The sequence below is a fragment of the Gymnoscopelus braueri genome (assembly GCF_963280865.1).
Source record: "Gymnoscopelus braueri genome assembly, chromosome: 5".
In the NCBI taxonomy this organism is placed as follows: Eukaryota; Metazoa; Chordata; class Actinopteri; order Myctophiformes; family Myctophidae; genus Gymnoscopelus; species Gymnoscopelus braueri.
This window is the reverse complement of record NC_137606.1, coordinates 15,089,720-15,104,268: the sequence shown is the minus strand read 5'-3', so window position 1 is coordinate 15,104,268 and position 14,549 is coordinate 15,089,720. Positions and strand designations below refer to the sequence as shown.

The following is a 14,549-nucleotide window of genomic DNA, read 5'->3' as shown; positions in this document are numbered from 1 at the left end:
TAAACCATAATGGGATGTGCCTGATTTCCCATATCTCTGCTGTCCGGCAGGAGCCAGCTAACTCCAAAATGTTTATTTTTCAGGAAAAGTTAGGAGTTAGGAGGTTTTGTTCATCATTGATAAGAACAGCTGAATAGACCATATTCACACGGCGGCCATATTGGAATTTAACATTGAAACTGCCACCCCGTTGCCGTGGAAACCGGGGTGGCACTTCATTGACTTAATAGCAACATGGCCGCCGTGTGAATATGGTCTATGGACCTCCAAGCTCACAATGAGGTTGGAGGTCAAAAGGGGGTGGAGCCTGGAGTCAGCAAAACCAGCTAACTCCACCCCCCTTTGCTGGAGTTAGCTGGTTTAGCAGAAAGTTTGAGGATCCAATGGAGTTAGCTGCTTTTGTCAGAAGCACTTTTTAATACTTTTCATTGGTTCAATATTTCTTTTACCAACACACAGACGTAAAGGGTGTTCAATAGCACTGATTTATGGAAAGAAAATGCAAAAGCGGAAGAATTTAGTTAGCTGGTTCCTGCCGGACAGCAACGATATGTTGATTCTAGCTGTAGAATACAACTCTCGTAGACGTATTTATGATTCTGACGTTTTCAATCTACGAGAGTTGTAGGGTTCACCCCCCATGGATACAGGGACTTTCAGCACTATACCCCGTAGACACTCCAAACATGTACATGTACATGTACAAATTGAAAATAAAGGTGCTTACCCCCACGGCCCAAATGTTAACTCTCGCTACGGGGTAGTAGTTTAATGTAATACATATCTTTCAATAAAGAAGTGTTTTAATGCTGTCTGTGGTCGCGGTAGTAACGCGCCCATACCCGGAATTACACTCAACGTAAACAGGAAGTAAACAAGGGTGAAAAAATGGCGTTTGGCCACAGACGGCATTAAAACACTTCTTTATTGAAAGATATGGATTATTACATTAAACTACTGCCCCGTAGCGAGAGTTAACATTTGGGGGTAAGCACCTTTATTTTCAATTTGTACATGTTTGGAGTGTCTACGGGGTATAGTGCTGAAAGTCCCTGTGTCCATGGGGGGTGAACCCTACAACTCTCGTAGATTGAAAACGTCAGAATCATAAATACGTCTACGAGAGTTGTATTCTACAGCTATGTTGATTCAATCATGGGCCTGATTTTGTCATTACCCATAGTATAGGTTGGAATAATGCATTTCAATTCAGCTAATGCACCAGGGATCTGAGCAAGTCACAAGGCAGAAAGCTACAATCATAACACGGTCAAATGTCATTTGGAAAATACACTGATTGTTTATGAACAACAACTTTTAGCTGTTGTTGCGCCCTCTGCTGAGGAAGACCCTGCTATGCTCAAGTCTGCTGCTAGCCATGTAGGTCAGCTGGTGTAGTGCTGCTGATAAGAATCTGGAATCATAGATCTGGAAACGATGCTGAAGTCACAATGTAGCCAGCAGAGGGAGCAACAAGGCAGTGAAAAACGGTTAGACATTAGTAGGAGGAGGCTCCAGCTAATAAAACCTTGGGTATCGTGTGCAAAACAAGTGCTGTAATTTTCGTCACCATCTCCAGGCCTAAAGGCTTCAACATACTTTAAAAACGTACAAGCAGGCCCTTCCTCCTCACCTGAATACAATGAATGGGAGCAACATTAACATAATATGAAAGGTATGAGCTGTTTTCTCTGCTTATAATGGGTACATCTTTAAAAGATCTGATACTGAGACTGTTACATATGAGAGATAAAATGTAAACAACCAGCTTACACTAAAACAACGTAAGCCTATAACTATCTATCCTATAACACATCTTTAAAGACATAAGGACCACAAAACAAACAGCCACACCAATAAGGTGTCTTTGTATTTTCCACTGACAATTTAAAAAGTAACTGTGTATAGTATATCATTATGCTACTTTTCCAAAAGTGAATCCTGTGAATCCAAAATAACGCTTTTCTGTCTAAATGAAAAGATGGATGTTGAAACAGATCTGCCATGGCTGCGCACTGACTGGCACTGAGGCCTATTATTAGCCTGAGCTGCTGAACACTGAACACCGCCTTTCTCAGCTGAGCCTTGTTTGGGAGGAAAAAATATTCATTACGTAACAATAAAAGGTCTGTCTCCCGGAACCACTTCCTGAATACCACTGTGACAGGGCCCGAACGTGAGGCTAAGCTCAAGCTGAAGGCTCATCTGTTTGTTTGTTTTTTGAGCGAACCCTGCCTCCTTTCTGCATATCCTTCTGCCTCCACTCATCACACCCCCTCTTTTCAGCTCTTCTCTTTGTGGGTCAGTGATGCAACAGGAGTGACGCAGTAGTGTCAGCGGCCTCCAGACAGGCACCAAAACAAGCCGGAAGAGGACCAGCCAGATCCACAGTGGGCCACCAGACTACGACGACTGGGGGGTGGGGGGGACGAGAAGGTGGCAGACCACAGGGAGCACAGGAGCTGCATTCTCCTAACTTCCCATCCTGCACGACCGCCAGAGAGACTGCTCACTTCCACTGCAGAGGAGTGAGCTAGGGCTGCTGTGATCATCCACGACCACGAAGAAGCATTTTTGGTAGGCTGCTGCTAAGTGCAAAAGATCATTCCCTCTTGGGAATGATTTGTATGCTGTGAGAGTGTGAATGTTTTGAGCATGAGGACGAGGCCTAACTTAGCCTTGTGCTATGAGCTTTGCCTCCCCGCTGGTTGATGTCCCCACAGGCTCCATCTGGGCCTACTGAGAAGTTAAGGCATAGTGCTTTGTCCTGTCCCAGGTTATATCAAGTACAGTTATGTTTTACAAGTGATGATTTCACCGGGTTTGACTAGATCCTCTTTTCTATTCACAGTAGTTGTGTTTAGCTTAATTTTCATTGATGCTTATCAACCATCACTGCTAGACTGTAAATATTATTCATGGATGGTTACTTTGCAGTTTTCAAAACACTGCACAAGGGGATGAAGGGTGTTTTTCAATTATCAGTATGTAGGCATAGCTGTTACAAAATGAATAAAGGAATACAGCTGAGCCTTGGGGTGAGGACGACTGTAACAAAATGAATAAAGGAACACAGCCGAGCCATGGGGTGGAGAAGATGTGTGGTAATAGAACTCTAAAGCAGGCATCATACTTCTTGCAGGAACTAAGTGTGGCGAGGTTGTACTAACTTAATGTGATTGTAGAGATAACAAATGTGTTCCCTTACCAAAGTTGTTTTCGGCACCTTTTGCACCTACAACATTTTCGAACTAGCTGAAATCACAGCAGATGACGGGAATGAGAAATCGTGTGATTTGTCAGAAATTCATATTCCATACTAAATGGGCAGGGTTTTAACTAATGGAACGTCCAACGTTCAAAGCAGAACTACATTGATTATGAAACAATTTGGTCCATAGGACTTCTTCGGTTTCAGCAAGCCAAAAACATTTGGACTTCTTTTGAAGTATGCTGCCGGCTTAAGGATTGCATAGTGAAATGCAGCACATCATGCCTATAGACAAAAAAAAACTGATTTTGTTATAACATAGCAAAGTTCAGAAGCTTATGGAGGTGTGAGTGCTGGACTGCTGCCAAGCCAGTGCACTAGCTGCTCCCAGGGCAAATGCAGGGCCCTAGAGAGCAATCAGGTAACAAGGAAGAGCAGGGCCCTGCAGACACTACCAGAAATAGCAGTAGACCAAGCTTATGGTAATGGTGTAAATAGTGGTCACAGACATAACCATGTGACAAGCCAAGAGAAAGTGGGGTTGATAAACAGTTTGACCATAACAGATTTGTTATGGTCAAAATCATCATCAAGCATACCTTGCAGAGCACAAACAGAGAGCAATGTGGTTTCCTCTGAGGAAATGACTGACAATTCAGCACATCAGTTATGTTGTGTGAAATCAAGCATGTGTATGTACATTTTAATGGCTGGTTCAGCGAAGCAACTTTCAAAGCCGGCACATCGGGATGAGGGGCCAAACAAAAACAAGGAAAAACGTCACTCCTTATTAAGTCAGGTAAAGGAGCCATTGGCTCCCTTGCAGGCTTGGGCACAGTAAAAACCATAGTGATAATTTAACTCTGTGAGTGTACAAATGAGACCAAACCGGTTCCATTTGTACACTCTCTGAGTTCTATTAACACTCTGGCGTGTACAGTGTGATGAGACTAACCGTGCCATGTCTGGTTCAGCCTCTACCAGCCCCCCTCCACCCCCACCCTTTCTCACCCCGTCTGCAGTGCTGACGCATCTGCTGCTTTCGCATCAATCAGCACCCTCTATATAGGTAAACCCACAGTCTGCGTGGCTCCAGCGAAGCTGCCAGTAGCAATCTTGCTTCCATTTAAAAATATTTTTTGCAATAATGTGAGTGAGAGAACGTCTTATGTTCTTTCTGTTCATTTCCCCTTTTGATTGGTAAGATACAAAAAATGGCAGTGATAAATTAGGGTTTTCTCTTATTGCAGTACGCAACCACAGTCACTGTGTAAACACAAGCGAAAGGTGTCACAGTAATTACTGTACGGCAGCGAAGACAAAAGAGACTATGCAGGTGTGCAAAGGCAGTAGAGTGACACACCGCAGCTGCATGTGAGAATTTCTTTCTTGGTCAGAGTGGAGATGCGGACAGATTTGGGCTGCTATGGTGCTGAGGTAGATTTAAAACAGCGACAGTTGTACGCCACCACCAGCCATGCGGCTGAACATTTTCTCTCCCTGCTCGCGTGCTGTGCTGCTGCTGTGTGATGAAGCACCCAGCGGCTCTCCGCTCCTTCTGCAGCCCTCTGCCATGCTTAATAAAAGTTGCTGTTTCCTGCTTGGCAGCTTCAGAGTGCTCCAGTAGCCCGACTAGCACAGAGGCAAAAGCCTTAGTCCAGTTCAGCTATATGCCATAACTGCTGATCTTTCCTGTAGCTGTAGTGGGTCTGAGAAGAGGGACTGGGAATAAGAGGGCAGGACAGAAGTAGCCCAGGACCTGGGTTGCATGGTTAGAAGCGAAGGACGTTGGAGCCGAAGTCATCCGCACTAAGAGGAGAGGAAGAAAGAGGACACAAAAAGCTCTGCTCTTGACAGCATCGCTGTTCAGCGACCAGCTTAGAACAAAATCAAATTTCCCCTCGCTCTGGTGAAACTTGATGTACAGTAAAATGTATGTAAAGCTGTAAAAGAGGGACACAGCATGACATTGTTTCCTGTTTGCCCTCTGCATCATTTTCTCTGATTTACTAAAGGTATGTTTTGCATGTTTTCCCCCAATTTACAACCTCTTTTGTGCGGAAATATGCTTTGCAGTGGTGCGTTGAGTATGGCTTTTGCTTTGACATTTTCGCTCTTTGTTTGACATGAGTGTATGCTATAGTGCCTTTGCTTGGTTCGTGGTTGGCGATGAGGGGATTTTATGGTGCAGGTTGTAAAGAATTCATTTTATACAGGCTTTGAAGGTGAAGTAAGCCTGGGTGTGGCAAAAACATATCCGTTATCGAAAATTAAAACATTTCCGCTGAAAATTTCCGCTTAACCACATCAGTGTGGAAAGATTGTAGAAACTGAAAACGATGAACTAAAATGGTAGCCTGCAAGGACGGGTAAAAATGTAATTGCTTCAATAAATAGCACAAATCAGAAAAATCAGCATCAAGGCTGCCGTTTAGTGCTCCTTGTTATTGGATGAGAAAGTCCATCGATTGCGTTTCTGCTGCAGAAAAAGACAAATATTCAGACTCGTAAACACATATTCAGTTCACAGTATACCCAAGTGAAGACAAAAGGACACCTCCATTGCACGTAAGCGCTCTGTGTTGCATATTCTCATCAAGCGCAGGATGTACTACAGTATATCTGTGTGTATGTGTGAGGGAGAAAGGACTGAATTCCCGGATGGCTAATGCAGTCGTTCTCCATCCGGATGAATCCCAATAAGTGCTGCGCCACAGCATGTTGCCGTGGCAACGGAGGCCTGTCTAAGAGGGAGGCAGGAGGCTGGCTGTGTTTTCAGTGATATGAGAGCACTGGCAGCCATATTGTAATTATGGCACCTTCACATAACTAAAAATTACATCAATTTAAAAAATATATATATATATATATATATATGACAATGATTGCAAAAATTGCACACACTGTTTTGATAAAAAAATATAATTGTAAATGATATTACCTTTTATTTAGCCTTATATAAAAATTGAACTCTGCTTTAACATTGTACACATTGCGTGAACAATATCAACAAAAGTGAGCACAAAATAAAATTTAAGATTATATTTACTTGTCAGATCATTTAATATGGTTCAAATTACACAGCTTTACAGTGTAATTTGAATCGTTTAAATCTATTAATTTGTATTCATGGGTTCAGAAATGTGTGTGACAGTAGCTGACAGTACAAAGGACAACTTCACGAGATTATTTAAATGAACCCTGTTTTGCATAACAGGGGTCCCTCCGGGGTAGCAATTAACTAAAGGGACATCTGAAAATAAATGTCATGATATCATGCTTATTTAGAGCAGGAACAAATGACAGCCTTTAAACGCACAACCATTTTACCATCCTTGAAATCACTCCCATATTGAACAGAAGGAGAAAATGGCCGTATGATTCTGAACATTGTGCTCTTTGAAAATCAAAGATGACCTTTAGCCAAAAGGGCTTACTCTTACTATTTTTCCCACATTAACCATTCAGGTAATATAGCATTGATGGAATATATTAAACGGTATGACTTATACCCTAAAATGAAGAAATTAAATCTAATTAAATTAAATAAAGAACTGTGACTGGCCTCTGCGCGACATTTGAATGTACCATCTTGATCTGTACTTGTTCTCTACACGTACCTAAATCTTTGTTTCATCCTTACTGTGGAGATGCTATGATGACTGAATTTCCCTCTAGATTAATAAGGGTCTATCTACTGTATGTAGGTCAGAGAGTTCACCACATCCAACTCGGCTTACTTGTCCAGGCAGATACAACCAGCCTCCTATTTGTGTTGGGATGAAGACTAGATGACTCAAGTGATGACTCATAACCCATCAATTCTCACATGCATACAATTATAGCATCACCCCTGCCTGAGTGATGGGTACTTTTTCAAAGATTTGTGTGTGTGTGTGTGTGTGTGTGTGTGTGTGTGTGTGTGTGTGTGTGTGTGTGTGTGTGTGTGTGTGTGTGTGTGTGTGTGTGTGTGTGTGTGTGTGTGTGTGTGTGTGTGTGTGTGTGTGTGTGTGTGTGTGTGTGTGTGTGTGTGTGTGTGTGTGTGTGTGTGTGTGAGATTAGTTACCCACCTCCTCATAAAAAGTCATCATCTCAGCCTTTATTGATTATCAAGCTTCTACGGTACTTTATTTGTATGACTCTTTCTGCCTCACAGGATGTTGATTAACTGTTCCTACAGTTTGATATGAGGCAGAGGTGTGGGTGAGAACAGTAAAAACATCCCTTCGCTGCGTACCAATAGTGAACTAAATCAGATGCTAGCACTGAGTGAAGTACTGTATATCACCCACTCAAATTCTCACGTCTGGTGTTTCATTTCATATTAACCTGGGCTAGGAGAAGAATGAGAGAAATCACATATGAGTTGTTGGCAAGATGCACAGAAGTGAACAGGAAGTTAACCAACACGAATGTAATGAAGAGCGATGATGATCATATGAATGAGTCACAACGTGTTCATGGCCCACTCCACCAGTTGCAGGCCAACACTCCCTGCATGCCATCTATGTTTGCGTAGTAAACTATTGATTTTCTTTTTTCATTTCACTCAGTTATCTTCTTGTAACTGTATTCTGTGATTACATGTACTAAGCCAGTTTGGGTAATGAGTAAATCTTCATGGAAGAAAAATCTAATTAACACCAACAGGACATTTCATGGAAGAAATAGGAACAGTTGTTGAGCAAAACTATAGAAGTAGACTGATCAGCACAAGCGGAGAATACTGCATCTGGGAATCTTTGATGAAATTGTAGCATTACCTACAGTACTATATAACACTTAAATCATGTTTACATTTTAAATCAATATTTGTGGTTAAAGCTAAATCTAGGACAGGGGTCATCAATGTGTCCATACACGGACGGACATGGCAAGACTTGTCCATTTATTTAGAAAATAAAAATACTAGAGCCAGTATACAGTGGCTGGTTTTCTTCAGAATAGGTAGGACACTGATTTAATTAATGCAGAAATACCAGTGGTATACTGGTATACTTCTATTCTTTACTTGAGTTTATAGCCTACCCTTTATAGCCTACCCATCACAACTTTCACTTTTACTTCAATACATAAAAATTAAAAAAAGGATTGTATTTTATTTATTTATAATATTTATTGGACACCTCTCTAGTCAAATCAACTCAGAATATAATTGCAAGTCACTCATCATCATGATATTGAATTATCCACACTGTTCATATTCACAACAGGCACTCTCATCAAGATGCCTTCTGTCCATTGTTGTATGCTGATGTATAAAATAGGTTTAAAGTGGTTAAACATATTTTGATGCTAAGCTATTTTGCTGGGGACCCCCTGGAACCCCCTCAAGGTCCCCAGACCCCACTTTGAGAACCACTGGCCTAGGGTGCCAGTACACCCAGAAACGTCACTGCAGAGAACCATTAAAAATAAATGTCTTCCATGCTTATGAGTAATGACTGGTGGATGAAGTCAATATGACAATTCTTCTCACCGTCTCCGATTGTCTTTAATGCTTTGAAAAGTTCAAAGCCATCACTTTGATTTAGAAAGTGATGTAGAAAGTAGACAAAAGAGCAGAGATGGCCATGGAAATAATAACAATAATACACTTGACTTTTAAAGCAATTTTTGAAAATGGGTTACAAATTGCTCAATCTACGCCTTACCTCTCAGCTTTCCTACTTACTAATAAAATAAAAATAAAGCTAAAAGGGAAGAGGACTAACCACTCTCCCTCTTTAAAAACACAACATGTGTTCTCAATGTCTACTGGACTGGACTAGTATGCATTAGTATTTTATTTATGGTAATCTTATTGACCACTCATTTTGTATGTCCTTGTCAAAAATATAGTTTGAGGAAAATCACAAGCCCAGGGATTGATGACCCCTGATCTAGGACTGCAAGCTTGTATTCCGTTTTAAAGAATAAAACTTTGGGAGAGAGTGACAATCTTTGGCATCAACAGATTGTAGCTTTAACTAATCAGTGACTTTGACAAAGAACATTTCTCCAGCAGCAACGTCACTCTCTCTCTCTCTCACACACACACACACACACACACACACACACACACACACACACCATGTGCCTGCACATACTGCCATCTAGTGTTAAAAGGTTAAAGCAGCTAATTTTCCTTTCTATTATAAAACTGATACACACCTGTTTTACAGTACACAACTTTGTCTTAGCCAACAACCCCCTCATTTTTGTGAAACATATGACACCATCAATCAAATTGTTACATTTACATCTTTATATTTCATTCAAATTGAACACTTTTTTTCATCTGTTTGTTTCCCAACTTAGATGACTTCTGGCACTCAGGACCTGATGGACAGCACTCATGCCGACATTGTGCTCAGCCAGCTCAATGAACAACGCTCACAGGGGCTCTTCTGCGACGTCACAATTGTGGTGGAGGATGTCAAGTTCCGTGCCCATCGGAATATCTTAGTGGCCTGCAGTGGCTACTTCAGGAACGCTTTGACTGCCCAAGAGGCCTGGAGTTCTGGCCAGGTGCTGGAGTTGATGGACCTGAAGTCTGACGTGTTTGCCAGCATCCTCAACTTCATCTACTGCTCCAAAGTGACTTCAATTGGTACAGAGGACACAGGAGGCCTTGTGGCAGCTGGAAAAAGACTAGGGATTCCTTTTTTAGAGGGACTAGCAGAACAGGAGAGGTGGGGCTCAGGCATTTCAAAAAATGTGCCAGGGAATGCTAAAACTACAGACGCTAGCAAGGACTTAATACTAAAGAAAACAAAGAATGAGGCTCCAACGTTTGAGGAGATTGAAATTACCGAAGGCCCGCGGATCACCAATGCTTTTTCCATCACTGAAGTGGGTCCTGGGAACAACCCCTTCACCCCGCTGATTCTAACCAATGGAGATAGGCAGTCACCGAATGCGGGACAGGCCCCTGGTAGTTGCCCTGCTCCTTCTGGCCTTACTGGAAATAATGAGCCCACACATGCCCTTTCAGAGCACTCATATGCAGTAAGTCAGGCTGTTGAGCAAAAAGATAGCTGTTCAGGGGGCAGCAACAAGGTCTCTAAGCTCCCACAGATACAGTCCAAGTCGCTATCCCACAGCCGCAATATAGGCCCACTTAAAAAACGCCACAGATTACGAGGCGCTTTGGCCAGAGGTATTCCCCAAACACAAACTGTACCACACACGGATGTAGCAACTACCAATAGCCCCAAATTAGCTGATGCTGTCATGACGACACCTACTCTAGTCATGACACCACCCTCGCTTTATTCAGAGGCAGAAACAAGTAGAGACACAGCGCCACCTATGGCCCACGAGGATGCTCACATAGAGCTGGACCCGCCTCACCTTTCCCCTCACACAGCAGACGGCATATCAATCTATGGATGTGAATACTGTCCAGAGATATTCACCAATAAAGCTCTTTTCGCCATTCACACAGAAGTACATAAGAAACGTTTTGTCAGTCATCTTTACTGCAAATTCTGCCAAAGGAAGTTCATGCATCTCAAACGCCTGCGTAACCATGAACAGGTCTGCCCCAAAGCCTCAAGGGACCCACCTGAACTAGATCCCACAGACCAAGAGACCAATGCAGTGGATCAACATTCAGACAATGTGCAGAGCATGGAGAGCCAGGCATCGCAGCTAGCTCCTGCTGAGCTCTCCATCTCTTTAGACTCAGACCCCATCCAAACGGACCAAACAGTGCAACAGCAGACTGTGGAGAAGGTGGTGAAGCCAGGTGGTGGACAGAGGGTTTACAATTGTAGTGTGTGTAAGAGGGTGTATGTCACCTTGTCCAGTCTAAAACGCCATGAGAATGTGCATTCCTGGCAGAGGGCCTACCCCTGTCATTACTGCAATAAAGTGTTTGCTCTGGCAGAATACCGAACCAAACATGAAGTCTGGCACACAGGTGAACGCCGTTACCAGTGCATTTTCTGCCTAGAGACCTTCATGACCTACTATGTCTTAAAAAACCATCAGAAGACCTTTCACGGTATTGATCCCAGACTAGCTGTGAAAAAAAAGGCAGCCAATGGTGGATTTAAAGCCAGTGTTTATCCCATCAAACTGTATAGGCTTCTGCCAATGAAGTTTCGAAAGAGACGATACAAGACATACAGTCAGACATATTCAGACGGTGTAGAAGACGATCAAGGCGGTCAAGCTCCGCTAGAATGTAACTCGCTCATCTCATCATTTGAGGAAAATGGCGTTATCAGCAGCCCTGATGCAGCTGCGTTCCCAATGCCCGTGACATTCATGGCTACAACTAAAACGGTAGCATCGGTGATGCCTCGAATCAGTTTTGACCAGCCCTGTGACCAAGACATTGACCAAAGCTTGAGCACTGTAGGGGATGCAGAGTCCCCTGCTCTGGATTACGGGGACAACATTCAAGCATTAACCAACTCCGATCACACCAGTCATGACATACCATTCTTAGCACAATCTTTGAGCACTGTTAACAAGCTAGGTGAGCTATCGGAAGCAGCAAAAAGAGTTGAAGCTATGACCAAGGAGATGTTACTGTCGGGGTCAGAAAGTCTGGCGCCTGACAAAATGGTTGGGGCAAAGACCGAAACATACATTGCCAAGCCTGCATGCTCAGGTCCATCTGTGCACAGTAGCGCACTACCCCTCTGCCAGATAACGGTGAAAATAGGCAATGAAGCCATCATCCGCCGGAGAATCAAGGGTTCTAAGCTGTTCCCCAGGAAGAGAAAGAGAAGCAGGCAACTGGGCCAGGCAGAGAGTCCAGGACAATGCCATCCAACTAGATGCAGCACAGAAAGCCCCAGCCTCCGGCTCCAAACTGAAGTCACTCCAGAAACGTATGAAGACCCCAGCGACCGCGACACAGGGGACAACCTCTGGCGTCCCTACTATTCTTACAAACCGAAAAAGAAGAGCAAGAAGCTCCGATTTAAGCATAGAAAGGAGAAGCAATACCGTTTTGCTGCATCTCGGACTGCAGCCAGTGATACCTACCAAGGCAGAAGATGCAGGGATACAGACGAGGGTATCTCAGCTGGTAACAGGGAGATGAAACACGGTCCAAGGAACAGCAGCCCTAGGGCCAATTATACATGTGACATCTGTGACAGCTCCTTCATCACAGAGTCTGGCCTGAAAGCACATATAATTGGCTCTCATCCATGTTTCTGTCGAACCTGTGGTAAGCAGGGCCCCCCTGGTGAGGCCCCTGCCAGTGGAGACTACATCTGCAATAGCTGTATGGAAAATGGCTCTTGCTTCGATGTCACACCCCGCAGCCCAAGCACAGAGAAGAAGTACCACTGCTCCTACTGTCCCCAACGTTTTCTCTACCTTGCCACCAAGAGAAGCCATGAGAAAAAACACCAGGATACAAGTGGTAAAGGGTATAAATATGACAGCTACCCACCACGCTCCAAACGCTCAACCGACCCAGAAGAAGACGATAAACAACATGGCATCAAAACAGAGGAGTGTGATTATCAGGACAGTGCCGATGTGAAAAGTAGTGAGTTAAGAAGAGGACATCTCTCCATAGATAAACTGAAGCCTAAGACTGAGGACACAGACGACTACATGCCATTGGCTCCTATGCCCTATCAGGAAATCTCACATTCCACTATCAAAAGTCCATCCTCTTGCATTGACACAATTATTTCCCTGGCATCACCAAAATTAAAACATAAAATAGCCAAAAAAAGAATCAATATGCAACATCCTACGCATCTAACGTCAAAAAAGCAGGCCCATGACAGAAACAACTACAAGGGACTATTGGTCAGACCGATAAACCACGAGAAGCCCTCTCATACTTTTTGGAAAAATGACTCTGAAACAAAACCAACCCCCATGTCCATGAACAAGCCTGAGAAATGGTTATGTAAACAGGAACCTTTTTTTGATGGCCAGAACTGATTATAAGAGAAAACATAATGAATGACAAATGGACTATAAGCTATTACTCGAGTTTATTAAATGAAATAATATAATATACCCTGGGCCCAAGAGTTCAAAACTTTCAATCCCTATCCAAGTGGATCATATTTGGATTTTGGGTAGTTAAAGACAAAACAAAAAAACAGCATCACTTTGATATCCAATATGTGATCATGGATTTTTTTCAGCAAACATGTTAATAAGATTTTTTTGTTTGTTTCATCAAATATCAGGCTATATGTCTTTAACACCCAAAATCCAAATCTGATAGTTTTTAACTTTTGGTCCCAAGGCATCACTGTGTCTTGATAGCTGAGCTCAATAGAATGTCACCCATGGACAACAGACTATGAAACTGAAGACCTAATGTTAAAGTTGGAATGTCGTCATTCCTAAGTAGGCAGTGTTTTTTTTCCATCTTTGCAGATTTTGCAGTTTTTGTATATTTTATGGCGTTTCTATGGGTTCAAGGCAGACTCAGTAATAGGACCATTATCCTGATAAGATGTCTTATAAAGTATTATTTAAATCTATATTAAGCAGGGAATTCTCCATGTTTTCAAAAGGAGATTAGCATTGAAGGCATATGTTGACTGGTGTGAAGGGGTGAGAGGTTAGGGATACTTGTGACCACAGTGAAGGGGTGAGAGGTTTGGGATACTTCTGACTGGAGTGAAGGGGTGACCTCTCACCCCTTCAAGTTGCAATACTTCTGACTGCCTTGTGTTCAGATGCTCCTTTTATAAAAGTATGTGGGAAAATACCATGAATTCTGAGTGTTTCCACATTCCTGACTGACCCTTTCAATTAACTAGGCATGGCTAGTTGCACTTTACAGTAAGACTATGTTTGTTTTGATTTAATACTTTCCTAATTAATACACAATTCTAATATGAGCACCATTGTTATCATTTCTACCACAGACACCAATGTTATTACCTTTGTGCAATTACGATGTATAAAACACTAAAGCTAATAAAATAAATTACATTAATAAGCAGCAATTTTACGATATGCTTGTTTTTTCATGACCTACTACAAACAGCAGTCCTTTTCAGTTTTGTGAATTAAAACCCATCAGTCTGGATTTGTCATGAGCTGCAAATGATTAGACACTCAAAGATACTCATCTGGTAGGGAACTTGTTAGATGTCCAATAGATTATCAAAGTATGAAGAAATGCATTTTTGGGGGTAGAAAGAAAAAACGTATCAATTATCTTAATTGAAATTTTCGGTCACTGTTCCTCTATTAAATTTCACTGAGAGACCAGCAGCTCATGTGAGATTTCCCACTTAACATTCCGCACTGCAAATCTGCATTCACGGTCTAGCCTTAATGACACAATCCATAGATGTTCCCTGCTTTCTTGCGCATTCATGGAAAGTGACTTGAATTCTAACAGGTAGGC

General features: G+C 42.5%; 1 protein-coding gene across 3 annotated transcripts; it reads left to right on the top strand.

Moving 5' to 3' along the window:
* The first annotated feature begins 1,574 nt into the window (after positions 1 to 1,574).
* On the top strand, positions 1,575 to 14,128 carry zbtb38 (zinc finger and BTB domain containing 38). 3 transcript variants are annotated; one of them, XM_080428737.1, is made up of 3 exons: positions 1,575 to 1,675; positions 2,287 to 2,577; positions 9,512 to 14,128. In XM_080428737.1, the coding sequence occupies exon 3, from the start codon at positions 9,512 to 9,514 to the stop codon at positions 13,115 to 13,117; it is 3,606 nt and encodes a 1,201-aa protein (XP_080284863.1). In that variant the 5' UTR covers positions 1,575 to 1,675; positions 2,287 to 2,577; the 3' UTR covers positions 13,118 to 14,128. The 3 variants fall into 3 exon arrangements, with proteins under 3 accessions (XP_080284863.1, XP_080284865.1, XP_080284864.1); XM_080428739.1 differs by lacking the exons at positions 1,575 to 1,675; positions 2,287 to 2,577 and adding an exon at positions 4,850 to 5,144; XM_080428738.1 differs by lacking the exons at positions 1,575 to 1,675; positions 2,287 to 2,577 and adding an exon at positions 4,850 to 5,226.
* Positions 14,129 to 14,549: the final 421 nt, after the last annotated feature.

Bases quoted from the DNA above. Each gene is read 5' to 3' on its own strand.
- zbtb38 (XM_080428737.1), top strand. From the start codon at position 9,512: ATGACTTCTGGCACTCAGGACCTGATGGACAGCACTCATGCCGACATT.